General features: G+C 46.3%; 2 protein-coding genes across 4 annotated transcripts in view; both read right to left on the reverse strand.

The window, feature by feature from the left end:
- IL17RC (interleukin 17 receptor C) overlaps positions 1-8,159 on the reverse strand; it is a 35,499-nt gene extending 27,340 nt beyond the window's left edge. The window contains exons 1-4 of the mRNA XM_028719694.2: positions 7,600-8,159; positions 3,115-3,136; positions 1,686-1,844; positions 425-508 (exon numbers count right to left, since the gene is read on the reverse strand). Coding sequence (XP_028575527.2) covers positions 425-508; positions 1,686-1,844; positions 3,115-3,136; positions 7,600-7,740 — 406 coding nt within the window. The 5' untranslated portion in view covers positions 7,741-8,159. The remainder of the gene's footprint in view (positions 1-424; positions 509-1,685; positions 1,845-3,114; positions 3,137-7,599) is intronic.
- An 11,355-nt stretch (positions 8,160-19,514) lies between these two features.
- Positions 19,515-27,229, reverse strand: part of IL17RE (interleukin 17 receptor E) — a 53,985-nt gene continuing 46,270 nt past the window's right edge. For 2 of the 3 annotated variants that reach the window (XM_028719698.2, XM_077925143.1), the window contains exons 16-18: positions 27,016-27,067; positions 24,570-24,680; positions 19,515-21,488 (exon numbers count right to left, since the gene is read on the reverse strand). In XM_028719698.2, coding sequence (XP_028575531.2) covers positions 20,785-21,488; positions 24,570-24,680; positions 27,016-27,067 — 867 coding nt within the window. In that variant the 3' untranslated portion in view covers positions 19,515-20,784. The remainder of the gene's footprint in view (positions 21,489-24,569; positions 24,681-27,015; positions 27,068-27,229) is intronic. The other variant, XR_013392020.1, reaches the window with a different exon arrangement.

A 27,229-nucleotide genomic window follows, 5' to 3' on the forward strand; every position in this document is an offset into this window, starting at 1 on the left:
TTTTTTCCTGGGGGGGACGCAGGGGTATGCAGACCCTAAACATTTTGTGAATCTAAGCTTGGCCTCACTGAGGGGCAGTATTTCAATATGAGTAGGGAAAGGCGAATACCCCTAAACATTTTTTTAAGGGGGTGGAAGCACTGTTTATGGGGCTCGAACCTGCGACCTTGGCATTATCAGCACCACGCTCTAGCCAACTGAACTATCCAAGGTGGTTATTGTCTGTGCAGCAATTGCTATTGTTAACATCAATACCAACTTTCTTGTTCCTCCTCCTCTTTGACTTCTGTAGAACTGCACAATATTTAATAATAATAATAATAATAATAATAATAATAATAATAATAATACAACAACATCAACAACAACAACAACAACAACAACAACAGGGACTGCTGTAGACCAAGTCTCCTTTCTGGCTCACCTTCAGTGTTGCCATGATGTCTTCTGGGCTCTGGTCTGGTCCTGTCAGCTCCCTCCTCTTGTTTTGAACCCAAGGCAGGTGACTCTACAAGAAAATAAAATGATTGTGATGATGATGCAGCTCTTGTAACTGTGCAGTATAAAGTAATGGATAGACAAAGTACAGTGAGATTAATTGGAAGTCAGTTTTAAATTTCTTTTCTATAAATTTTATAACTGTGTTCAATACCAGGAGTATATATGATGATAATTATATTAATCTTCTTATATCTTAGAGCGTGGTGGTTTGTTTGATTTTTTCTGTTGTTTGTTTGTTTGATTGTATGTTTGTTTACTTGTATGTACATCTGTTTTTCATAAATGTATTTATTTAAAATTAATAAAATATATTTAAATATAATAATAATGCAGCTCAGTGCAGTGCAGCAATTGTACTTTTCTCCACTTATTCTCTGTTTTGTAACAATAAAATATTTAATTGAAAACTTTTTTTTTATGAGAGGATTGGACAAATTGATGGAGGAAATTTGATGGCTGGGCTCTATCTACATCCACAGATGGAGGCAGCAACGCTTCTGAATATCAGGTTCTGGAAGCCACAGGAGAGGAGAGAGGTCTTGTGTTCAAATCCTGCTTGCTGCTTTCCCAGCAGGCATCTGGCTAGCCACTGTGAGAACAGGACGATGGACTAGATGGGCCTTGGGCCCGATCCAGAGGGCTCTTCTTTATGTTCTTAGGACAGAGCCTGGGACGTTCAAAGTACAGTGGTACCTCGGCTTACAGACGCTTCAGGTTACAGACGCTTCAGGTTACAGACTCCGCTAACCCAGAAATAATACCTCGGGTTAAGAACTTTGCTTCAGGATAAGAACAGAAATTGCGCGGCGGCAGCCGCGGGAGGTCCCATTAGCTAAAGTGGTACCTCAGGTTAAGAACAGTTTCAGGTTAAGAACGGATCTCCAGAACGAATTAAGTTCTTAACCCAAGGTACCACTGTACATGTCCTCCTGTTGAATTCTGGCCTTTCTTCCATCTGTATGGTTTGGTCCCTCATGGGGCATGTCTAGGAACTGAACTCTACGACCTCTCAAACCTAATGTGAGAATCACGTCCTGCTATCACTAGACGAACAAGCCTGCCCTGAAGTGGCAGAGAGGGCATGGCCCAGCTAGGACTGAAAGCCAAGGTACAAGGCCAACTGCAGCAACAGCAGCAGGCCAGGGTCAACGTTCAGGTACAGAGCTCTGAGCCATCTTTCTCACCCAGCAGGCCAAGGCGTAGGATCACCTGCACACAGGGGATGCAGTCTCGCTGCTTCCGACACCGAAGTCCGTTCCTCGTCTCCATCTGGGTCAGCACCAGGACTGGGTCTTGCCCTGGGACTGGCAGGGCATCTCCAGGCATGCACAGCACACCTTTTTCTGAAAGTAGGCGAAAGAAAGAAAGAAAGAATTACCCTGTGAAAGAAGGGTGTATTATTCAGCAGAATGTGTGCTAGCACCCCAAACACAGCATTTCGAAGGAACACTCACTACTGTCAAAAGAGCCCTGAACCAAAATTCACAGAACCTTCCATCCCTAAAATATGTTGTTGTTGTTTAGTCGTGTCCGACTCTTCGTGACCCCATGGACCAGAGCACGCCAGGCACCTCTGTCCTCCACTACTTCCAGCAATTTGGTCAAACTCATGCTGGTAACCTCGAAAACACTACCCAACCATCTCGTCCTCTGTCCCCCCCTTCTCCTTGTGCCCTCCATCTTTCCCAGCATCAGTGACTTCTCCAGGGAGTCTTCTCTTCTCATGAGGTGGCCAAAGTACTGGAGCCTCAGCTTCAGGATCTGTCCTTCCAGTGAGCACTCAGGGCTGATTTCCTTAAGAATGGATGCGTTTGATCTTCTTGCAGTCCATGGGACTCTCAAGAGTCTTCTCCAGCACCATAATTCAAAAGCATCAATTCTTCGGCGATCAGCCTTCTTTATGGTCCAGCTCTCACTTCCATACATCACTACTGGGAAAACCATGGCTTTAACTATACGGACCTTTGTTGGCAAGGTGTCCCTAAAATATAGTCTGAAGCTTTTGTAGATGAGAAGAAGCTTGTGTTGAATCCAGGGGCCGCAAGACTAAGGGAGTCTAAAGTTGGCTTTCTTGGGTGACGTCCATCCTCACCCGAAACTCTCCCCTCTTTCCCAGGAACACTGCAGTAGAAATATTTGGCACGTTTTGGGTCGTGCAATGTGAATTGCGGCCAAACGATGACAAGAATGCTTTTAAACAAACAAACAAACCCTGTAGCAAAATAATCCCACGCATGGGGCTTTAGGACAAGTCAAGTCAATGGCAGTCTTCACACTTGGACTTAGTCATGCTTACCTTTCCTCCACTCTTTCCAGGCAAGATCATCCGTGCTTTAAAGCTACATGTCTGAGCACACTTTTTTTTTTTTTTTTGCTCTGGAGATTTCCCCGCGAAAACCCGCTCTTTAAAGCACAATCGGAGCATACGGCAATCCTCAGAAAACCTAAGTTCTCTGAGCAATTTAACACTAAAGATTAAATAATTGCTCCGACACAGAGCCATCACATATGGATCTGTCTGGGCAAAAGGTAGGTGCTGATAAACACATAGATTTGTCAAGATAAAGAACAGGGATGAGAATTTTTTTTTTTTTTTTTGGTACGGACACTTACCCAATAGCTGGCAGCCAAGACCCTATAGAAGGACACAAAAGGGACAGTTTCAAGAGCTAGTAAAGAGACTATCACAAGTTGATCCTCTTTTCTCCCACCCTACAACACACCCTGCCAGGCTGAGTCTAAAACAACATGCCTTCCAACTGTTATTTCATTGTGAGGACCAATTTCTTGGGTCTACAAAAGCTGTTCCCAACGCAGGACATATTGGCTTAATAAGGTGGAGAACCTGTAGCCCTCCAGGAATTGTTGGACTACAACTCACCTGTTTGTACTGACTGTTTTAAACAGCATTGTTCTGCTTTTCCCTTACTGTAAGCTACTCTGGGTATTCTGCTATATCTTTTGCTCTGCGGAGTCAACTAGGAACCTCCTTTCCACCTGCACATCTGGTTTAAAGGTAAAGGGACCCCTGAACATTAGGTCCAGTCATGACCAACTCTGGGGTTAGGGTTTACTGGCCGAAGGAGCCGGCGTACAGCTTCCGGGTCATGTGGCCAGCATGACTAAGCCGCTTCTGGCAAACCAGAGCAGCGCACGGAAACGCCGTTTACCTTCCCGCCGGAGTGGTACCTATTTATCTACTTGCACTTTGACGTGCTTTCGAACTGCTAGGTTGGCAGGAGCAGGGACCGAGCAATGGGAGCTTACCCCGTCGTGGGGATTCAAACCGCTGACCTTTTGATCAGCAAGCCCTAGGCTCTGTGGTTTAACCCACAGCACCACCCGCGTCCCTTACATCTGGTTTAGTACTATATTATTATAGATTTGCAGGGAAATCAGTCTGGGTGATATCTGTGGGTCTCTTCCAAACCTGTGATTCTGTATCTGTGAGGTTAGAATCTACAAAAGCAGAACTGGTAAACTGGTCCAACCAGCTCCTTTGTTAGGGTAATGACTTTGGCCAAACTCACCAGCATCTTAAAGAGTTAGCTAAGAATAAATACATTGCCATAGTGACAACTGAAGTTACTTCCAGGAAAGGATATAGGCCGTTCCCTACCAGCGTCACAAGGCTACCTGCAACATCACCACACACCTAGTTTTGGTGTGTGAGTTTTGGCTGATGCTAGAAGGAGGAGGCAGGGAGACCTGTCTTGCTCTGTGCTGGACCCAAAGCTATGGTTTGGAGATCTCCCTGGGAACCTAATGAGGAGGCAAGGTCTGCTGAAATGTTAATGCTGCGAGCCTCTCCGCAATATGTTCAGGTTGTATATATGTGTAAAGAAAACCATATTTCGTAAAGACACCAGAGTCTCCACTGACCAAAAAAACTGAACTCTGGATAGGCGTAGACCTCCCTAAAGAACTTCATCATTAAGAAAATGGGGTGCACCCAACAATATCTATATCCATGTATGATTCCAATGGAAAAAACATAACAGGTTGCTGCCCCCATGAAATATACAGTCTAACTTTTGATAGTGGCAATGGCAACAGAGGAAGGATGTATGTAGAAATAGAGTTCCCAGGGGGTACTCTCCATTGTCTCTCAAGACAGACAGATGCCAACAGCAATATAGAAAGCACATTATTATTATTATTATTATTATTATTATTATTATTATTATTACACATCCTTCACCAGCAGGTCCCAGGGCAGCAACTTAAAATGCGGCATTAGAAACAGTCCAAAACAGATTACAGCAGCAGGAATAGGGTGGACCCTGAATACTCACATATGATACGATACGATATGATACGATAATCATTATTGTCATTGTTCCATACAGAACAAGGAAACTGGAAAATCTACATCAGACATTCAACCAACCAGCCTGCTATCCCAGCCTGGTTAACCCCCTAAAAACTCTGTACCCTATAATTAAATACAATATACTCCCACAGAGACTACCTTACACTGTGTTTAAAACCAAAACTGCATTTGGATAAAAACTGTTTCTTAGGCGGCTAGTCCTAGTCTTTATAACCCTGTACCTTCTTCCAGAAGGTAGAAGCTGAAAGAGATCATTTCCGGGGTGCGTATTATCCTGCACTATCTCTGCAGGTTTATTATGACACCTGGAAGCATAGATTTGATCCAAAGTGGGAAAGTGCACCCAATTATTCTCTCCACAGTCTTTACAACCCTGGATACCATGGGAAAGCTGTCATAGTGTCAAACAGTACCAACCCCATAGCTACTTTCTGGAAATGGCTCTGGAGCTTGGAGCAGAACCATTGAGGTTCATTGCCCTCAACCCTCACCTCCTTGAGCTGTTCTAAAAGGAATTTAAAAGAAACACTATCAGACTAGGTTGGCTGACTGGCACCCCCATATTCTGAGCTACAGTGGGGCAAAGCAGAAGGGACAAGGCCTTTGATGTAACTAGCACTATTCATTACCTCAGTAGACCTTTGCTCTCTCCCCTCCACCCCCCACCTACCATCACATACCCCCCAACATGTCCTGGCCAAAAACTGGGTTGCACATCTTCCGGGCCGCAATATCTCACATGTTTTGGCTCCTGTGCTCTCACATGAGATCCCCCAAAATGGGATGTCCCATTTTTATAAGGACAGTTGAGGGATATGCCATCCCAGGGATGGCAGCCCCATTCTTCTCCTCCCACTGTCCTTGACACGTTAATCCCCTTGTTTTGAAATATTTTTTTACTAAAGATTTTCTTGAATTACAAAAGAACGTGCAATTAAGCCCGCTCGACTCACAGTGGCAGAACACAGACAAAAAAAAAAAAGAAAGATCAAACCACCTCAGCTGAAAATCACCCAAAGCGGTTGCAAACACTTTCCCCTGTCTCTCACTCAGGGAGAGTAACGGTACTACTACTAAGTGGCAGTATCTGTGTGGTGGACTTTTCAACTTTTGCAATGTCCTGGCGAGGGTTGTCAACATCTTGGCTTGGCACAAAGGCTTGCGGCCTTGTTTCCTGAGCCTTGACAACTGCAGTCACCTGAGCAGGTGACGCTTTTCATGGCAGGTAAACAGGTGGCAACAAAAGAGCGGCCTGCTTAGTTCTTGCGATGCCAGGCTTGCTGTTAAAGGGCACAGAAGTAGAGCCAGGAAAGGAGGGGGAAGCACTGCAGTGCCATAGCCTCGCTACACAGGCGCTGAAACCTTTTGTTCCTGCCGTGGCTGTCTCCATGGCCACAAGCTCGAGGAAGCCTCGGCCTGCGGCAATTGCTGAGTAAACAGCAATCCAAGAGGCCTTGTCACAGGACCAGGTAGATCAGGTAGTTCCTCCTCAGTCTCTCCTAGCAACCACAGCGCTCCTTCTCTTCCACACGGCAGTCGCCAAAATTAGGCAGAGAGGCCATGATGGGCAGGGGAGAGGAGGCCTCAGGGCCGAAAGGGTCAAAGGCAGTGCAGGGGAGATGGAGAGAATTGTCCCTCTCCCCAAGGCCCATCCAGCATGTTCAGCTCAATATTAACAGGGACTGCATACACAGAATCCTGGGAGCTGTAGCTGACTGCTCACAATTCCAGGCATCCTTAACAAACTACAGTTCCCAGGACTCTTGGGGTGTGTGCTATAAATGTATGGTGTGTACATAGCCCCAGCTTAAATGTGACACCAGGCATGTTTTTTAAAGAATCCCCCCCCCATTTAAAAAAAGGTTGTGGGATTTTGTTATAGCTGAGAGAACTATACAGTGGTACCTCAGGTTACATACGCTTCAGGTTACAGACTCCGTTAACCCAGAAATATTGCTTCAGCTTAAGAACTTTGCTTCAGGATAAGAACAGAAATCATGCTTCGGTGGCGCAGCGGCAGCAGGAGGCCCCATTAGCTAAAGTGGTGCTTCAGGTTAAGAACAGTTTCAGGTTAAGAATGGACCTCCAGAACGAATTAAGTTCTTAACCCGAGGTACCACTGTAGAGGGTGGCAGCGGTGGGAAGCATGGCAGTTTGGCTTGGGACCTGAGATGGAAAAACGCCATAGCTGTCAACTTTTCCCTTTTCTTGCGAGGAATCCTATTCGGAATAATGGAATTTCCCTTTAAAAAAGGGCAAAGTTGACAGCTATGAAAAACGCTCCAGATTGGGACTCTCGTTATTTTGCTTTCGAGGGAACCAGCTGATTTGTGCCAGCGCACAAGAGCCAAAAGCCAGAGCGCTGGACCAAAAAAAATAGGATGTTCCAGGATCCAGTTAGAAGCAGGGAATGGCTTCTAGGTTTCCAGGATGTCCCGCTTAGATCAGGACGGTTGAGTGGTATGAGAGAGGTGGAAGTAAACCGCCTGTGAGTGTAGTCTTACTCAATACCCTTTCTTCGGAGAGGTCTGGACACGCATGCCTTCTCTGGGAATACAGCCTATGCCACAAACGAAACCACTTCCCCCATTTGAACAACCACGATAGCTCATTTAGAATAAGTTGAACTTCCAAGCACATCATGTGGTGTGTGGCATGGCCCTGTCAATGATGCGAGCCAGTCAGCCAGCTGTGCCCTTCTTCTGGATACTCCGTTAGCTGACCTTCCCTCCCCGACCCCAATTTTTCAGAAGGCTTGTACCTACCTGAGAGCAGTGGACAGACTCCAGAATATTTGCAGGCTGAAGGCAGGCAGAAGGCAGGCACACTAGGACGAGTGGCAGGACCCAAAGCCACATCTCCGCCATCCATCGTGAGCCAAACATTGGCTCTACCCCACAAGTCATTGTGGGGATGACGACGGCGCTGCTCCTTTCATCACAGAATCTGCTTTTGCACAGGGCAAATTAGATCGTGCCTGAATAGCACAGTTGGCACACAGCTTGATAAATATTTCCTCGTTTCCACCTCCTGGGAGTTGGTTTCTTTCCAGTGTTTTATGTCTAAGGAGCTGGCGCAGGTGCCGGCAAACAGGTCCTACGCCAGGGCAAAAGATCCAAGCTGAAAGATCGGGAAAGCTTTCCTATCCGAAAGAAGACTTGAGGATCCAAGGAACCGACGCTCCACAATCTTCACGGCAACTCGTTTGACAGGGCCCAGCTTAGTCAATCTCACTCCCTTTTTGCTACTACCAGAGAAATTGCGTCAAAGGGGAGTAAAGGTGGAGAGGGCGTTGCAGAAACTGGAAGTGAGGGCGAAGGACAGGATAGCCTGGGCATAGCGCCAGCAACCTAGTTTAAGAGAAGCCCCAAAGGGTACAAGGATTAAATGCAGAAAGAAGCATTCACAGCCAAGTTCAGAGCTGTCAGGTTTCCTGAGTGGCAGCACAGCAAACCTGATTTTTTTATTTTATTTTTAGCAGAGGTTTTCCATCAAAGCTGGCAAAGGAACTTGTTGGGTCTAACTTAATTTTTAGAATCAGGTAGATAACCGTGTTGGTCTGACGCAGACGGAATAAATATAAAAAATTAAAAAATTGTTCAGTAGCACCTTAGAGACCAACTAAGTTTGTTCTGGTAAGCTTCTGTGTGCATGCACACTTCTTCAGATACCTAATTTTTTAAAAAAAAAATTTTTAGAAGGGCATGTCATTTTGCTGGCTTGCATTTTGCCAGCGTACTATGTATGCTATGGGTCTCGAACCCTCAGTGAGTTAGGGACTTCCTCTGCATGCAAAGAAGAGGAAGAAGAAGATTATGGATTTTATATCCCGCTTTATCACTACCCTAAGGAGTCTCAAAGTGGCTCACATTCTCCTTTCCCTTCCTCCCCCACAACAAACACTCTGTGAGGTGAGTGGGGCTGAGAGACTTCAGAGAAGTGTGACTAGCCCAAGGTCACCCAGCAGCTGCATGTGGAGGAGCGGGGAAGCGAACCTGGTTCACCAGATTATGAGCCCACCGCTCTTAACCACCACACCACACTGGCTCCGAAACCTGCAAAGACAGGTTGTAGCAGATAGAGCGGACAAGGCCAAGCCTGGGTCCAATGGTCAAGAAGGCAGATTCTGCACTTGCTGTAGAGAGAAGTGAGGGGCAGGTGGGGCTCGTCAACCTGAGAAGGTAGCCCATCTAGGAGAAGGAAAACTCTGGTCCTAAACCTCTGCTGCCTTGTGGGATATCTTTGGGAGAAGGAAAAGCTAAGGAGCCAAACGTATCGCTCTGCTTTCCTTTGGACCACATCAGTGAGGCCAAGAGTGGGGTCTTGTTGTCTGGGCAGCAAAGGAAAACACAGCCAAAACTTGCTCCCTAGAGAGGTCAGTTCAGTGCTGCTAATGTACCGTATTTTTCCTCAAAAGTAAGGGGAAATGTGTGTGCATCTTATGGCGTGAATGCAGAGTGCGCAGCTTTTGCTGAAGCCAGGAGAGCAAGAGGGATTGGTGCGCACCAATCCCTCTTGCTCTCTTAGCTTCGCTTCGCTGGAGAGGCGCTGTGCAGCTTTCCCTCTCTGCGCAGCGCCCCTTCAGCGAAGCGGGAGGAGAAACAGAGCCCCCTTCCATTTCTCCTCCCGCTTTGCTGGAGAGGCGCTGAGCAGAGAGGGAGAGAATATCTTTTTTCTTGTTCTCCTCCTCTAAAACTAGGTGCGTCTCATGGTCGGATGCGTCTTATAGAGCGAAAAATACGGTAGCAAAAAAATATTCTGGAGGCAGCAGTTACAAGTTACTGGTCTCTACAGCCACAGCAGGCACAGCGATTCTCCAGTGGTTTGGCTTCACCCCCGCAGGAGCTCTCCATTGGAGCCAGTGTGGTGTAGTGGTTAAGAGAGGTAGACGCGTAATCTGGTGAACCGGGTTCGCTTCCCCGCTCCTCCACATGCAGCTGCTGGGTGACCTTGGGCCAGTCACACTTCTCTGAAGTCTCTCAGCCCCACTCACCTCACAGAGTGTTTGTTGTGGGGGAGGAAGGGAAAGGAGAATGTTAGCCGCTTTGAGACTCCTTAAGGGGAGTGAAAGGCGGGATGTCAAATCCAAACTCTTCTTCTTCTTCCATTGTCTGTTGAGGCAGATGGATGCCAACAACTTAAGTCAACAGCCTTTTAATACCCAAGACCCCACCACCATGCAAGATGGGATCTGCTTGTAGCAGGGTGGGAAAAAACTCACTGCCACAAGCAGAAATTGATTGTCAACCCATGCCGCAAAAGTGGTGTTGCCAATCTGCCGAGAAGTACATGTATAGCTGCCATTCTGGAATCCAAGATTACTGCTGCCGACATTTTTATCAATATTTTGACCTCCCGTTTGGGTTAGAAAACTAACTCCAGTTAGAAAAATAAACAAATGCATGAACCAGTGAAATCAACTGCAGTATAGCATTCCTGTTATCATTTACTTCCTGAGACTAAAGGGGTGCCTGTAGCACATAAAATACCCAGGTTGGGCCAAGTTTTCTAGAGAAGTGATTTAAAAGGAAGATAAAAGTGAACAATTTCCTGAACTTACATAGGAATAGAAAGCCTAGTATAAAGAATGGGAGTTAAAATAACAACACACAGGAAAGTGGCCCCCCACCTTGCAGTTTCCTCATTAAAGGAAGCTTACTCGGGTGTTACAGAAATAAGAAGATGGAGGGAAGAAAAATTCAGAGGTGAAAAAAAAATATTTTTTTAAAGGGGAGCCTGAGGGTCTGGGTTAATCCTATGGAGACATCAGCCTTCCAATGACCTATTTAGCCAAACAAATCCACGCCAAGGCCCAAACTCAGACAGACAATTGCTGCACATGGAAGCTCTACCTTTTAACATTTTTCTTTTCTTTTCTAGAAGGAACACTAATTTTCCCCATATTTATACAGTCATAACCTTTCCTAGGATTCCTCAAAATACCTTTTACTCTCTGAGGAGACCTGTTGCTGTTGTTGCTTAGTCGTTTAGTCGCGTCTGACTCTTCATGGCCGCATGGACCAGTGCATGCCAGGCACTCGGCTAAATGAAAGCCGACACTGCATCTTGGCTTGTAAGAGGATTTTGGGCTCAGACTAGGCTATTTGCAGAAGGAAAAATTAAGTATACCAAGAGGCTAACTTCAGAGTAAAAGAGACTGAGATTAAGTAGTGTCTCCCTTTTGATGGAGTTTACAAACTCCAAGTTTCAAGCAAAACATTTTCAAAGTTACAAATCTCCTTTTTCCCTCCCCCTGCCCCCTTTTACTGTAGAGAAAGGGGAGCCCAATCTCTTTCCCAAGGTACGAGAGCAAGTATACACACACATTTTCCTGTTACTATTTGGAGAAAGACTGTCCTTTTTACAGCCTCTTTCAAACAACAAACATCAGCACACCTCTCCCGCTTTTCTCAATATCTGCCATGTTTTGGGATTGATCAGGCCCAGCATGTCTCCCTCACACAAAGATTTTGAAGCAAACTTGCATTTAAACAGCACATTTAGGATACACAGCCGCCAAATGTTCCCTTTAAGCCCAATTTAAACACAGGGGGGAAACGTTTTCTTAACATTTTTAAACCTTAAGTACAAAACTTACTCACTCCTAGGGAAACAAAGATATCTAACATACCCCAATTTCCTCTCTTTCAAGCAGCATCAGGCTGGATGTTGGTGCCTTAATGAGCCCATTAAAGTTTCCCAAAAAATGCAACAACGACAGAACAAGACTTACACACAGACACGAACACACGTTGACCTGTTCACGGTTCGGAGACACTCACATGTCCTGACATGTTCCCAGTCAGAATAGGTGTCCACTTCCAGTGTGTATACAAGCACTGAAATCCTTTCACTCTTCAGCTACAACCCATGTTTCACTTCACTCATACTCATACTCACATGCCAACAGATTGTTATAAGGAAAGAAAACTGCTCCTTTTCCCTTATGGGGTATCCAAGAGCCTGTACAGTGGTGACCCACAAGACGAATGCCTCGCAAGACGAAAAACTCGCTAGACGAAAGAGTTTTCCGTTTTTTTAGTCGTTCCGCAAGACGAATTTCCCTATGGGCTTGCTTCGCAAGACGAAACATCTTGCGAGTTCTTGCGAGTTTGTTTCCTTTTTCTTAAAGCCGCTAAACCGCTAATAGCCGCTAAGCCGCTAAGCCGTTAATAGCCACTAAGCTGCTAATAGCCGCTAAGCCGCTAAGCTGCTAATAGCCGTGCTTCGCAAGACGAAAAAACCGCAAGACGAAGAGACTTGCGGAATGGATTAATTTCGTCTTGCGAGACACCACTGTATAGAGTCCTTAAGCGGGTTCCTTATCGGGAGGAGAAAATGACAGAGGCCAACCAGAGTATATTGAGAAGCAAAGCGGCTAGTAAGCCTGATCTTTATTACCTGTTGCAACAGGGTCCCCTACGTAGGGAGGGAGGAGAGGAACCCAGAACAATGGTGTGCAAGCCCTTATATAGACTTTTGAAATTGCCCATCCTGTAGCCCAAGACCACCCCCTAAAAAGTCATACATACATCACAGAAGGAGACGGTCTGTTGCAGAAATCCTGTCTGCCAGGATCTGATAATGGTCGCTGTTTGCATTACCTGGGCAGCCTGGCCATTCATTTGTGATGGTTCATACTTTAGTTCCTGAATCCAGGTCACTGGCTCACCCTATTCATACACAAATGCTGCCTTAAGACAGGATTTGCAAGCAAAAAGGCCATGGGAAGGCTTTCCCCATTTGCCTCTCTTACTGCAGAGGAATATTTGAGGCCATTGGGAGAGTCAAAATGGCTTCAGGATTGCTCTCCTGTACTATTTCAGACATATGGTTTATGTACTTATGTATGTGTTTGCCTTGTACATTTATGAACATTTAATTTAAGGTTACAAGACGTCCCCGTTTCCCGGGGACAGTCCCTGGATTTACAAATCAGTCCCCATACAAAATCAATTGAAGTTGAAAAGTGTCCCCGGATTCATTGGAAAAAATCTGGTAAGCTTAATTTAATTTATATTTGAGACCTTAGGATTCTTATAACAAGATGATCCAGGGAACTCATGTTCCTTTTCTTGGCCATCTTGATGTTAGTGTTCCTTTTCTTGGCTCCAGCTCCAATCCAGAACTTTGGTTACCTCCCACCCAAGAAAAAATGGTGAAACCGGGAAACTCACTGACAAATGGTCAGTTGCGCGCTAAGCTTCACTGGATCCCCACCTCCCAGAGGTAGGTGTACCGATTTAAGTCCCTTTGTGGTCGCCAAAACTGATATAGAAAAAATAGGGGTGGTTGGCTTTTGCTGCCCAACTCCCCCTGAGTCCCCTAAGTCCATGATTGGTCAGAGATGAATGGATGGAGGCAGGATGCAGTCAGGATGCAGGAGCCAGTGTGGTGTAGTGGTTAAGAGCGGTAGACTCGTTATCTGGTGAACTGGGTTCACTTCCCCGCTCCTCCACCTGCAGCTGCTGGGTGACCTTGGGCTAGTCACACTTCTCCGAAGTCTCTCAGCCCCACTCACCTCACAGAGTGTTTGTTGTGGGGGAGGAAGGGAAAGGAGAATGTTAGCCGCTTTGAGACTCCTTCGGGTCGTGATAAAACGGGATATCAAATCCAAACTCTTCTTCTTCGTCTTCTTTATCTTTCTGTTGCGACAGAGTTCCCTCCCCTCCTAGCAAGGAGGCAAGAGAGACCCCGAACCAAGAAGAAACATCTCTTTGAAGTGTTTGCATTTTGGCGTGAAGAAGGAGGACACCCCCTCTATAAAAGTCAGAAATTACATCACACATAAGGTGGGGTAACAGTGGCTCAGGCAGGCCAAGGTGAGATATTCCTGAGGATTTAGCAAGTTTCACATGGTTCCAGACACAGTTTGCACAAAACATTAGCATTTGATAAGACAATAGCGACACTAGAAGAACCATTCATTAGTGCCAAAGAAGTACTAGAGGAGATAGAACTATTTGGGCAAGTACCAGGTTTTAAACTGAATAAAAAGAAAACTAAAATGTTAGTTAAGAATATGAAACAAGATTTGGTGGATCTGTTGCAGCAACAGATTGGTTTAGAAGCAGTGGAAAAAGTTAAATATCTATCTGCCTACCTGTTCTTCTCAGGCAAGGGGGATTAAGGAGGCAGATGAAATAATAATAATAATAATAATAATAATAATAATAATAATAATAATTTATACTCCACCCATCCTAGAGTCTTTAGGATAGCCAAGATGGCTTTGGGATTGCTCTCCTGTACTATTATAGACATGTGGTTTATGTACTTATGTATGTGTGTTTGCCTTGTGCAATTACCAACATTTATTCTATTTTTAAGAACTTAGAATTGCTATAACAAAGGCAATCACCCGATAGCCCCTCTACCGCCACAAAGCCAGAGTCGTCCACACCAGAGTCAGAGCTTGAATCAGAGATACCCATGCACTAAACTAAACTAAAATAATAAAAAACCCAAATCCAGGACATTTGCTTTAAAATGTAAAATTCCCCCTGGGTGGGCATGTCAGACCCCCAAAAGAGGACATGTCCAAAGAAAAAGAGGGAACATTTTATCACATGTGGTGGGAATGTAAAAAGGTGAAATGCTTCTGGGAGATGATATATAATGAGTTGAAAAAAATGTTGAAATATACATTTATAAAGAAACCAGAAGCATTTCTATTGGGCATTGTGGGGAGTGATATAAATAGAAAGGAATGTAAGCTCTTTTTATATGCAATAACAGCAGCAAGAATATTATTGGCCCAAAAATGGAAGCAAGAAGAGTTACCGCCGATTGAAGAATGGAGGATGAAGTTAATGGACTATGCAGAATTAGATAAACTAACAGGAAGGATTCGAAACCGGCGAGACCAGAAATTCACGGAAGACTGGAGTAAATTTACAGACTATTTGAAAAGTAATTGTGAAGAACAGACGACGTTTGTAGGGTTGCAAGAAGTTTTGTGAGGAGTATTATTTGAAGTATTGTAAAAATGGATAAGGGGGAGGATGATTTGTTAAGAGATGTAAAGGCAATATAAAGTTAAGAAATGCATAAGAAGTGGTTACAATGGTGGATCATCAGAGGTGCTGATGAAAGTCCAAAAAGATTGTATAAGTGATAAGTTTTGTGGTACATTTTATATGTTAAAATTAATAAAAAAGATTATAAAAAACACACAAAAGAGGTCATGTCCGGGAATTCCCAGACGTATGGCAACCCTAGCCCAAATAAATGTGCTAATGAGCTTTCATACCAATGGTGACTTTGAGTCCATAATGGGTTGCTTTCTGTTTAATGGTGTTTCCCTGTTAATGGAAAATCCGGATTAACTGGGGGCAGGGGAGTACAAGCTGGCATTTTGACAGTCACGACATTGACGAGGTGCTGCGAAAAGTCCCAGTACTCCAGTATTCACGTATGTATTTAGCAAAACTTGATTTCTGAAAAAGCCAACAGCCTCTTAAGTGGTTTACAATAATATAAAACACTACAATTACTGTCTATATAAAAACCAGGTGTTTGGAATAGTATAAAAGACTTTAAAAACCAGCTAAAATAAATAAATAAAACGCGTGTCACATCTTTTTTGTGTCTTGCCTAACTGAAAATATTCCAGGCAGGCCCCAAAAGGAACACAGCGATGGCACTTGCCTGGTATCAATAGGCAGGGAGTTTCCAAGTGTAGGTGCTTTGGGGGGTTTCTGCGCACCCATCTTCAACCAGACAGAGCTTGGATGCTGTTGAATAGTGAGTAACTGAGGTGGACCTGAGTGAAAACTATATACACGATACTCCTTTTGGCCAGGGTGAGAACTTCAATACATAACAGATGCAGTGTGTTTTGCACTTGTGGATCATCGGCAGCCATGCCCCCTCAAGGCGCATAGCTGTCAAGTGTCCCTTATTTGAAGGGACAGTCCCTTATTCCAGCGCCATGTCCCGCTGCTGTCCCTTATTGATGGATGTGCCTTAAATGATGTCCCTTAAATTTCAAAGGAAGCAGCTCCTCTCCCTCCCTCCCTGCCAGCCAGGGAGGAGGGAGGCTCCAATTGTGTTGCTTGGCTGTGTTGCTCACCCAAGAAGAAGTCTAAGAACGACTGGGGGGTGGAGCTTGCATGCCTTGTGTGTGGCTAGTTAATGCAAGCTGAGGAGTTTTTTGAATACTGGACGCCATTTTGTTGCACGTGCTGCTGCAAACTTTGCAGTGCAAAGCCAGGCTGGGGAGCCATCTTAGGTTGAGGCTGCATAGGCCTTGTGGTGCATGTGATTCAGATTCTATTCAGTTGAACCTCTGGTTACAAAGTTGGTTGGGCAGTGTTCTCGAAGCTACCAGCATGAGTTTGACCAGACTGCAGGAGGACAGGAAGACTGGAGTGCCTGGAACAGGTGAGGCTGCAGGTCCCTTATTTTGGCTGCTGGTCCCTTATTTTCAAGGCTGCTGGTCCCTTATTTTCAAATCTGTAAATTGACAGCTATGTCAAGGCGTCCTGTAGTTTGTATTGCTCTGTCCAGAACCATTGATCCCAATGGCTCTAAGAACTAGTTTAGTTCAGTGGACAGTGGATTCATAGCTGTCAACTTTTCCCTTTTCTTGCGAGGAATCCTATTCGGAATAAGGGAATTTCCCTTTAAAAAAGGGAAACGTTGACAGCTATGAGTGGATTTGATTGCAAGACATATGGCTTCATATCGGCAGTCTGCAGAGTCACTCAGCAATGCTGGCTAGCCTGCTTATTTCAGTCCGGGTTAATCATTCGTAAAATTGGATTCGTTATGACTTATCGCACAAGGTCACTAGGAGGTTCAAGATAAACATTCGCCCGTTTTTCAAACAATAAAGCTGTTCTTAGCATGCGGTGTGCTACTCACCCTAATTAAACAGCAGCAATAAATCGACAGCATAAATCCAAACATTGGATGTGACCACAACATGCTGGAGGAGGAAGAAAGAGTCGGCTTGTATGTTGGCCCTATGAGCCATCTGCTCTGGGCTTCATCTACATCAGACTATTGATTAAGCCACACTTATTAAGGAGTTTAATTTAAAACCAGTTTCCAGGGCTGGGTCCAGCAGTGGGCCAGGTGGGGCACTGGCTGAGGGCCCAGGAGTTCAAACAGGCCCCATCCTGGCTCCAGCACAACCTCACCAGTAGCTCTTCTGAGGGTTCATCAATCAGTGTGACAGCCTGGACCCCATGTTTTAGGGGACTCTATGCTGTTAACAGTGGGGCGCGGGTGGCGCCGACTCTGGGGTTGTGGCGCTCATCTCGCTTTATTGGCCGAGGGAGCCAGTGTACAGCTTCCGGGTCATGTGGCCAGCATGACTAAGCCGCTTCTGATCGGCAAGTCCTAGGCTCTGTGGTTTAACCCACAGCACCACCTGCGTCCCACTAAGTTTCCTGTTAGATCATCTGATTGACTCCCATGGGAACAGGATGTGGCAGTAGATAGGTCTTTTTATGTTATGGATGTTGTTTTTTCAAATATCTGCCACACCGGCTGTGGGAGAAACCAGCAGCAGCCACCCAGGGAGGACACCCTGGTCTGTGGGGGCCTAACATGTGGCTGCTTCAATATCCATGAGAATGGCATTTGTTGGAACATTGGAGAACAAGGGGAGGGGGTTCTCATATATACCTTTGTCCTGCTGTGGCGACTTCTGTATCTACTTTATTGGATTTTATATGTACAGTACACCCATAATACAAGGGATGCGGGTGGCGCTGTGGTCTAAATCACTGAGTCTCTTGGACTTGCCGATCGGAAGGTTGGCAGTTCGAATCCCTGTGATGGGGTGAGCTCCCATTGCTCTGTCCCAGCTCCTAGCAGTTTGAAAGCACGCCAGTGCAAGTAGATAAATAGGTACTGCTATGATGGGAAGGTAAACAGCATTTCCGTGCACTCTGGCTTCCATCACAGTGTTCCATTGTGCCATAAGCAGTTTAGTAATGCTGGCCACATGACCCAGAAAGCTGTCTGTGGACAAATGCCGGCTCCCTCGGCCTGAAAAGCAAGATGAGTGCTGCACCCCATAGTCGCCTTTGACTGGACTTAACCGTCCAGGGGTCCTTTACCTTTTCCTTTTTTCACACCTGTAATTTATGCAGGGGTTATGTTCCAGGAATCGTGCCTAAATCCAAAATCACATATCCTATCTATCTATCTATCTATCTATCTATCTATCTATCTATCTATCGTATCTATCTATCTATGGTGGGTGGGAATGTTGTTTTCCCTCTCTCTTTTTTGCCACAAACATAAAGCTGAATGCACACAAGTTAAATGTGTGCAAGATGCATACTTACTATATTCTAAACTGCCTTGAGGACTTTGGTCAGTAGGTAGGGTATAATTCATTTATTGGTTAATTAATTTTTTTATACTGCCCTTCACCTGAAGATCACCGGGTAGTTCACCAGGATAGGAGTATAAATACTCCTAAACAAAGAAACAAACTTTTATTTTCATACTTTGCCTGCACAAAAATGTTATCCCCAAAGAAGGAAGTGTAAAGTGACAGAACAGCAGAGAGACACAAGGGTTATTTTTAGATGCATGGGAGTGGAGTATCTACTGAATAACGAGGAAATGACAAGCATAATTTTGAAAGTTTGACATTTCACATGGTTTTCCTTTTGGCAAGATGACTTGAGATCCATTTTACAGTGGTACCTTGGTTTGCAACCATTTTGGATTACAACCACATCAAACCCGGAAGTGTGTGTCCCTTTTTTTGGATTACAACCCATTTTTGTATTATTACAACCCATTTTGGGGGGGGGGGGAGGCCCCATTGGCGAAAGCACGCCTTGGATTACAACCTGTTTTGGTTTACAACCGGACCTCTGGAACAGATTATGGTTGTAAACCAAGGTACCACTGTACTTCGAAAGAGTGAGGCCAAGAAGGAGGGGTGAATGTGGCTTGAGGAAGAAATCAAGGGGCCCACTGATACCCTGGGTTCATGGTTCACATTTATACTACAGAAGGGATGGAAAACTTCTGGCTCTCCAGAGGCCAATGGACTACAACTCCCATCATCCCATTCTGCCAGAGGCTGATGGGAGTTGTAGTTCAGCAAACACCTGGAGGGCCCCCATTTCCCAACTTCAGTACTAGAGGGGAGAGCACTTGGTTTAAAAGGTTATTCTTTCCCACCTGTGCACTTCTGTTCGGCCAAAATCAAGAGAGGCAATCAGGACAGACTGGCGCCTGGTGCCACCACACCCTCAGGCACCAGCGGCAAACAAAGGTCCTTTGAGCTAAGGGCAGCACTGCCAAGTGTGTGTCACATAGAAACCATATATCTTATTCTGTTTACATCTGCAATCTACATCTACAAGGGCTTAGAGGAGAAGCCAATAATTCAGAAAGCAAGCATATACATTTTACTATCAATTGAAAACAGCTGCTAACACCCTGCCCCACCCCCTGGCCGTGGCTGGTATCACCATCAAAAGCTATAATTTAATGTTCATTGTGGAGACTTGTTTGTGATACCTCGGTGACACGTCTGCAAGGTTAATAAGCTCACGTCTAGAAGCACCTCGAGTTCTGTAATACACAACCCAGTTATGTGTTCATTGCAACAGGGCAAGTCTTGACCTGCCTTTTCAAGGTTGAATTGTATTGTATGTACACACCAAGCACAGAAGTGATCTATATATCAAAGATGCGTGCGCGTTTTCAACGTAATTTTTATTATCGTATTCCAAACAGAAAAAACAAAAACATAAGGACTCATATAAAAAATACCCCCCAACGCATTCGACAAACACACGACAAAACAAAAAAGCGTTCCCTCAATGTAATCCTTAAGTGACATGCTTGCTTTGTACTTATTTGAACAAGAGGCAGGCTGGTGACCAGAACAGGTAGTTTGATAGATTTGTAGTTACTTAATTGTATATTCCTTAATAGCTTACCGTTGGGCAGAATGCGGCCTCCATATTTCCCCTCACATATTCACAAGTTAAATTGCTAGTGAAACCCGCTTTTAAAATGAAAGCGGAAAATGCAGAGAGTAGAGGTGGGTGGGTTAGTCCTGCGGCTACAGCCCTGAAATGACCTGCCGGTGAGCAGTTTAAGGTTTCCTGTTAGCCAATTCAGTTGCAGTAGGGCCGATATGACTGTCCTCCAGAGCACCTCTCTTGGGGTGATCGCAGCGTCACATAAATTACACATGGCAAGACACAGCTCCAATATTGCACAGGCCCTCCTCTGGCGCCAATACCACACAGCGGCCTCCTGACCTTTCCTGTGCCGTGACTGACGTTAACTTGCACCGCACTATCATTTCCACGGCAACCGTTTCCATAACCGCTGTGCAAGATGAGGCCTAGCCGGTGGAGCAGCCTCCAACTCGGCCGAGTTTGGCTGCTCTTTTTCGTGGCGTTGGGACTCAAAAGGCCCCGGACTTCCTTAGCAAGCAGAGCAGCCTCTCCTTTAGCTTAGGACACTGAGTTTGGACCTTCCTTTTCACATCTGCAGACCTAAAAAGATAAAGGTAAAGGGACCCCTGACCATTAGGTCCAGTCGTGGGGTTGTGGCGCTCATCTTGCTTTATTGGCTGAGGGAGCCGGCGTACAGCTTCCGGGTCATGTGGCCAGCATGACTAAGCTGCTTCTGGCGAACCAGAGCAGCGCATGGAAACGCAGTTTACCTTCCCGCCGGAGCGGTACCTATTTATCTACTTGCACTTTGACGTGCTTTCGAACTGCTAGGTTGGCAGGAGCAGGGACTGAGCAACGGGAGCTCACCCCGTCGCAGGGATTCGAACCACTGACCTTCTGATTGGCAAGCCCTAGGCTCAGTGGTTTAACCCACAGCGCCACCCGCGTCCCATCCGCAGACCTAGCAGGCTGCAAACGCCTGGCTTCCTAGGTTCCGTAACTGAGGGAGAGCCCCATTTCACAACCCCACACGTTGTCCACCGGGATGCGCCTCTCTCCTCAAGCGCAGCTCGCCCTGCGTAGTTTGGGATGAGGAGCGAAAGGGACCAGGGAGCTGGCAAACTTCTCCGTGGCTGACCTCCAAGACTGATGCCTCTGGCTCCGCACGGCTTTCTTCCTCTCGGCCTTGAGCAAGCGGCACACAAGGGCCTTAGCGCTGGCGCGGAGCCATCTTGGGGCCGAGCTGGAAGGGCCCTGAAGCACCCTGACCAGCCCTGGCAGTTCCTGAGGCAGGCGGTATCGAGGAAGGAAGTGCAAGGCCCGGGGGATGTTGTGCCGGCCGCACAGTTTGCTGAAGTAGGCGATGACCCAGTCGCCCTTTCCTCGCAGGGTCCCGGGCGCCCCCTGCAGTTCGCCTTTCAAGCAGGCCATGGCCGCCCCAAACAGGTCGTGGGGCTCCGGTGCCTTCGCTCCGCCGCGCCTGGAGGCCTTCCCTTGCCACAGCCCGTAGGCGCGGGCGCTGCCGACGCTCCACAGTAGCAGGACCTGGCCCTGCTCCCGGCTGACTTGCTCTCGCTGGGCGTACACCCAGGGCAAGATGCCCAGCCGCCCCACGTGGCCCAGCTCCCAGAGGTCCAAAAGCACGGGGCAGCCCAGGGCCGAGCGCAGCAGCGCCGCGAAAGCACACACCAACTGCTTGTGCTCCTCCGAGTCGGGGGAATAGATCAGCAGGATGGGGCGAGAATGGCGCTTGCCCGGTACGTCTGGGGAGAGAAGGGAGAAAGCGGAATCAGGAATGCTTCTCATACGAAGGTGCTGACCCTTGACAGGGACTTTCGGGTGGTGGCTCCCCAGCTGCGGAATGCCCTCCCTAGTGAGGTGCAACCTCTTTCCGTCCTCATTAATTTTCAGGAGGAATTTGAAAGCGTTCTTGCGGTGGCTGAAGGATACTGTTCCTGGCCAACCTTCAAGATCATTGGATAGAAGCAGGGTTTTAATTGATTTTAGAATATTTTAAGCAGAGATTGGGTGGCCATCTGTCATGGATTGCTTTAGTTTTGATTCCTGCACCCCAAATGGGGTTGGACTAGATGACCCTTCCAACTCTATGATTCTGTGATTCCGTTTACAGCTTTTTAGTTGAGTCACAATTGTTTTTAGAACGCTTTTGACTGCTTTAGAATGTTTTTACTTTATTTGTAAAGTTGTCTTATCTCTTTGCCACCACGGGCTCCTTGGGGAGGAAGGGTGTGGCATGAATCCAATATAATAATAATAATAATAATAATAATAATAATAATAATAATAATAATTTATTACACCCCACCCATCTGGCTGGGTTTCCCCAGCCACTCTGGGCGGCTTCCAACAGGAGATTAAAATTACATTAAATCATAAATAATAAAGGTCTTAGGTTCCTCCTAAATGGAGCCTTGCCAACCAACGGATCGCCAAATGAGACTGGATGTAGCAGCACAAACCACCAGCGACTATGAAATATCCCTTCCCAGCAGATCATGGGAATGATAATGCCTGGTGTTTATTCTGTTTCCATCATCCTGTTTTAGCTGAGACAAGGGTCCTGCTCAGAATGCAGTCTGCTCCCAGTTGCACCATGAAATCATAATACAGTCTTATCTTGGGATAAATATGCTTCAGGATAAATATTTTCGGGTTGCTCTCCACGGTGACCCTGAAGTAACGGAGCGCATTACTTCCAGGTTTCGCTGCTCGCGCATGCGCAGATGGTCAAAATGACGTCACGTGTATGTGCAGAAGCGGCAAAACGGAGCCCGTTACTTCCAGGTTTTGCCACTCGCGCATGCGCAGATGGTCAAAATGATGTCACGTGCATGTACGGAAGCGGCAAAACGGAGCCCGTTACTTCCAGGTTTCGCCGCTCACACATGCGCAGATGGTCAAAATGACGTCACGTGCATGTACGGAAGCGGCAAAACGGAGCCCGTTACTTCCAGGTTTCGCCGCTCACACATGCGCAGATGGTCAAAATGACGTCACGTGCATGTACGGAAGCGGCAAAACGGAGCCCGTTACTTCCAGGTTTCGCCGCTCGAGCATGCGCAGATGGTCAAAATGACTTCACTTGCATGTGCGGAAGTGGCAAAACGCGACCCGTGCACTCGCAGACGCGTCTTACGTTTGCTTCAGGATGCGAACGGGGCTCTGGAACGGATCCCGTTCGCATTCAGAGGTACCACTGTACTTCAATGGAGAGCAAATGGAAGCTCTGGCAATGATAAGCTCCTGACTAGAGCAGAAGTGAAAATAAAAGCTGGATGCTGAGAAGAATGAGTCATTAATAGAGAAGGCTTTTAACTGCATATTTGCTTTATGTTGGTACAGAAAAGAGCCTTCTCTGTGGTGGCACCTCCCCAATCGAGATTGGGCAAGCACCAATATTGGATGCTTCTGGCATGCTTTGAAAACATACCTATTTGCCCAGGCATTCCTTGGCCATTAATGCCAGTTTTTAGCACCCTAATTACTGTAACTGATGTTAATATTTCACTCATATGTTTTTGAGGGTATTTTTCCGGACTTCTTGGTATACTGCCATTGCTTCTTGGTTGTAAACTGTTTGGGCACTCTGTGGAGTGAAAGGCAGTACAGAAATAATTGAAATGAATTAATAACTTTGTCCTGCCATATTTTTTCACATTGACCCTACACACATTTCCAGGCAAGGAAAAAAGTGACCTTCTGCATAAGAGTAGATGGACTAACATTTTTATTCACAAATGCCACCACATGGTAAGAATTGTTTTTGTCATTCTCAACCAATCTTTTCTGAAAAACATTCAGGTTTTTCTTATGTTGCTTTATGAATCGTTATGTATACTTACGGAGTTAAACAATAAGAATGACTATAATTTAGGGCAATTCCTAAATTTGCCCCTATCTCAGAGGGAGTTTTTGGACTACAACTCCCAGAAACCCCAGCAAGCATGGCCAATGGTCAGTGTGGGTGGGAGTTGCAGTCCCACAAAAATATTTGCAGGCAACCTCTGCCCTATGTGATGAAATACAGAGGAGGATGCTGCTCTGACAACTGTCTAACCACACAGGACTGAATTACTAGAGTGCGTTGCCTTTTGGGAGTGGCCGCCGAGGCCATATAACACCAGTCTTGAAAGACCTACATTGGCTCCCAGTATGTTTCTGGCACAGTTCAAAGTGTTGGTGCTGACCCTTAAAGCCCTAAACAGCCTCGGCCCAGTATACCTGAAGGGGTGTCTCCACCCCCATCATCCAGCCTGGACATTGAGGTCCAGCGCCAAGGGCCTTCTGGAGGTTCCCTCACTGCGAGAAGTGAGGTGACAGGGAACCAGGCAGAGGGCCTTCTTGGTAGTGGCGCCCGCCCTGTAGAAACGCCCTCCCATCAGATGTCAAGGAAATAAGTAACTATCTGACTTTCAGAAGACATCTGAAGGAGGCCTTGTTTAGGGAAGTTTTTAAGGACTAATCTTTTATCGTGTTTTAATACAGCGGTACCTTGGTTTATAACCATAATCTGTTCCGGAGGTCCAGTTGTAAAACAAAACCAAGGTGTGCTTTCGCCAATGGGGCCTCCCCCCAGAAATGGGTTGTAATCCAAAAAAAGGGACACGCACTTCCGGGTTTGACGTGGTTGTAATCCAAAGCGGTTGCAAACCAAGGTACCACTGTATTCTTTTGGGAGCTGCCCAACAGTGGCTGGGGAAACCCAGCCAGATGGGTGGGGTATAAATAAATAAATCATCATTATTATTATTATTTCAAAGACATTTCCCGCCCTTTCACAAACACACAGTGATAGTTCTTCTCATCTCTCCGATGCTTCTTACCTCTATGAAGCCTGCGCAGAACACAGCGAATTAGCAGAACGGCTGCGACCAGCAGCAACGCTAGTCCTAGACTCACTCCAAAGGCCAGCAGTCCCCAGTGCCTGTGAGTCACTAGTAGGGGGGGCGGGAAAGGAGGTGAGAAATTAACACAAATTAACAGCAACCTGCACTACCTTTCCATCTGCTCAGGGATCTATGTACGTTGTTTCTCTTTCCATCCAAAACACTCATTCTCTTTCCATCCAAAACTCATTCTCTGAGTGTGGATATTCATGGAGCCAAAATTTGCACCATCCATTCATGCACAAGAGGGGGCGGTAACGCCAGTCTCGGGGGGAACCTCAAGGTATGTGGGAGCACTTTAAAATAAATACATAAATCTAAGGACTCTCTCTCTCTCTCTCTCTGTGTGTGTGTGTGTGGGTGTGTGGGTGTCAAAGAGAACCAAAACAGACCAATGAGGACTGAACATGCTCAGTGGCCACAAAATGCTGAATGCCTCTTGCAGGGTGGGGGCAGAATGGAGTGTTATGGAAGATAGCAGGACTGACGGGAACCTCGCATGAACCAACCCAGATCCCGCATTCATCATCAGAGGTCCTTCTTCGTGTTGTGCACTCTCCAAGACAGGTGTGGAGGGTGGCAACGTGAGAACGGGCCTTTTCAGTGGTGGCTCCGCACTTAGGGAATGCTCTCCCTAGGGAGGCACCGCCTGACACCATCACTGACATGTAGGCTCCAGGCAAGCCCTTTTTTTCTTTTCAACCAAGCTTTTTATTTTTTTTGTCCTTTTGCTTGGAGTGCCATAAATAATAACAGTATCAACCTGAATGGGAGCACTCCCTACTGCAACCTTTTGTTGCAGGACCCACTTGCCCATCCTAAAATATAAAGTTTTGATGCCGTTTGTTGTGTAGTGAGTTGAATAGGATCCAAAAGGCAGCAGTCTGATTGGTCCTAGAACAATAGGATTCAGAATGCAGCAGTCTGATTGGTCCTAGAACAATAGGGTCTAGAATGCAGCAGTCTGATTGGTCCACAGGAGCCACCCAATCCAGCTCCAGATGGAAGTGAATCCGCAACCTGATTGGCCTGCAGGAGAATCCTGGAATTAGTCAATCACATGGGGTCCATTGTGTAAATAAAGTATATAAAGCAGACATTCTGGGGGAACTTCCATTCCTCCTCACCACTATGAGCCGAATAAAGAGCATGAAATCCACTCTCGACTCCAAGTATATTTCACTGTCCCTTCTCTCCATGGTATCTATGTGCTACTAATCCTCTTATGACTAACCCTACTAGGGAGCCTTAGCACTGCAGCAACACGCCTTGAGGACTCCATCCTTCAATGGAGAGTCTTCATTGAGGACTCTCCTTCATTGGAGAGTTTTAAGCAGAGGTTGGATGGTCATCTGTCTTGGATGCTTCATTTGAGATTCCTGCATTGCAGGGGGTTGGACTAGATGACCCTGGGGGTCCCTTCCAACTCTTTGTGAAATATACTCAGAGTCGCAAAGTGATTTCATGCTCTTTATTCAGCTCATAGTGGTGAGGAGGAATGAAAGTCCCCCCAAAGTATCTGCTTTATATACATTATTTACACAATTGGCTGCACGTGATTGGCTAATTCCGGAATTCTCCTGCAGGCCAATCAGGTTGTGGATTCACTTCCATCTGGAGCCGGATTGGGTGGCTCCTGCAGACCAATCATACTGCTGCATTGTTCTCGGACCAATCAGACTGCTGCATTCTGAATCCTATTGTTCTAGGACCAATCAGACTGCTGCATTTTGGATCCTATTGTTCTGGGACCAATAAGACTGCTGCATTTTGGATCCTATTGTTCTGGGACCAATCAGACTGCTGCATTCTGAATCCTATTGTTCTGGGACCAATCAGACTGCTGCATTTTGGATCCTATTGTTCTAGGACCAATCAGACTGCTGCATTTTGGATCCTATTCACTCAGTACATAACACTTTGATTCTATGTTCTCCCAGAGGGTACTGATATTTTCCCCATTCGCTGGCTGACAAAACAGGTTCCCCATCCCTGCCTGCACAAAAGAACAAGTGGTATGTGCACTACAACCTGCCTCTGTCTACTACAAGATCTAGAACATCTAGTTCTGACTCATTACTCTTTCCAAGAAGACTTTTCACTGTTCCACATTTAGCTGGGGCCATGGGAGTAGCCAAGGGAGGGGGTGCAGGCAGGGAGGGGCAGCTGCTCCCCCCCCCCAAAAAATCAATAAAAGTGCATAGCTAACTGAGGCTCTGCCACTCCTAACAAAAATCATGGCTACGCCCATGGCTGGGACCCAGCAAAAACAACCAGGCAACCTCACGCAAGGGATGAGACATGCAGCCACTCCCCACAATGGGGCAAGGTGCTGTTCCTTAAATCCCTCCCACTCCCAACCCAACACAGGATGGCAACTTACCATCTGGGCACAGAAGCTGTTTGCCAGCGAAGCGCACATCAGAACGCCAGACCTGACAAACCAGAAGGAGAGAGAAGGCAGGACGCTTGAAACTGGTTTTAGTGACACAAGACCGCACTGTATACAAGTTGTACAAGTGACAATAAAGTATTTCGATTTCAAATTCAGCAGCTCGCACGTTTTGCAGCTGTCAAGCGGTCGGCCAGTGGTGCCG

Source organism: Podarcis muralis, chromosome 2 (assembly GCF_964188315.1).
Source record: "Podarcis muralis chromosome 2, rPodMur119.hap1.1, whole genome shotgun sequence".
Lineage (NCBI taxonomy): Eukaryota > Metazoa > Chordata > Lepidosauria > Squamata > Lacertidae > Podarcis > Podarcis muralis.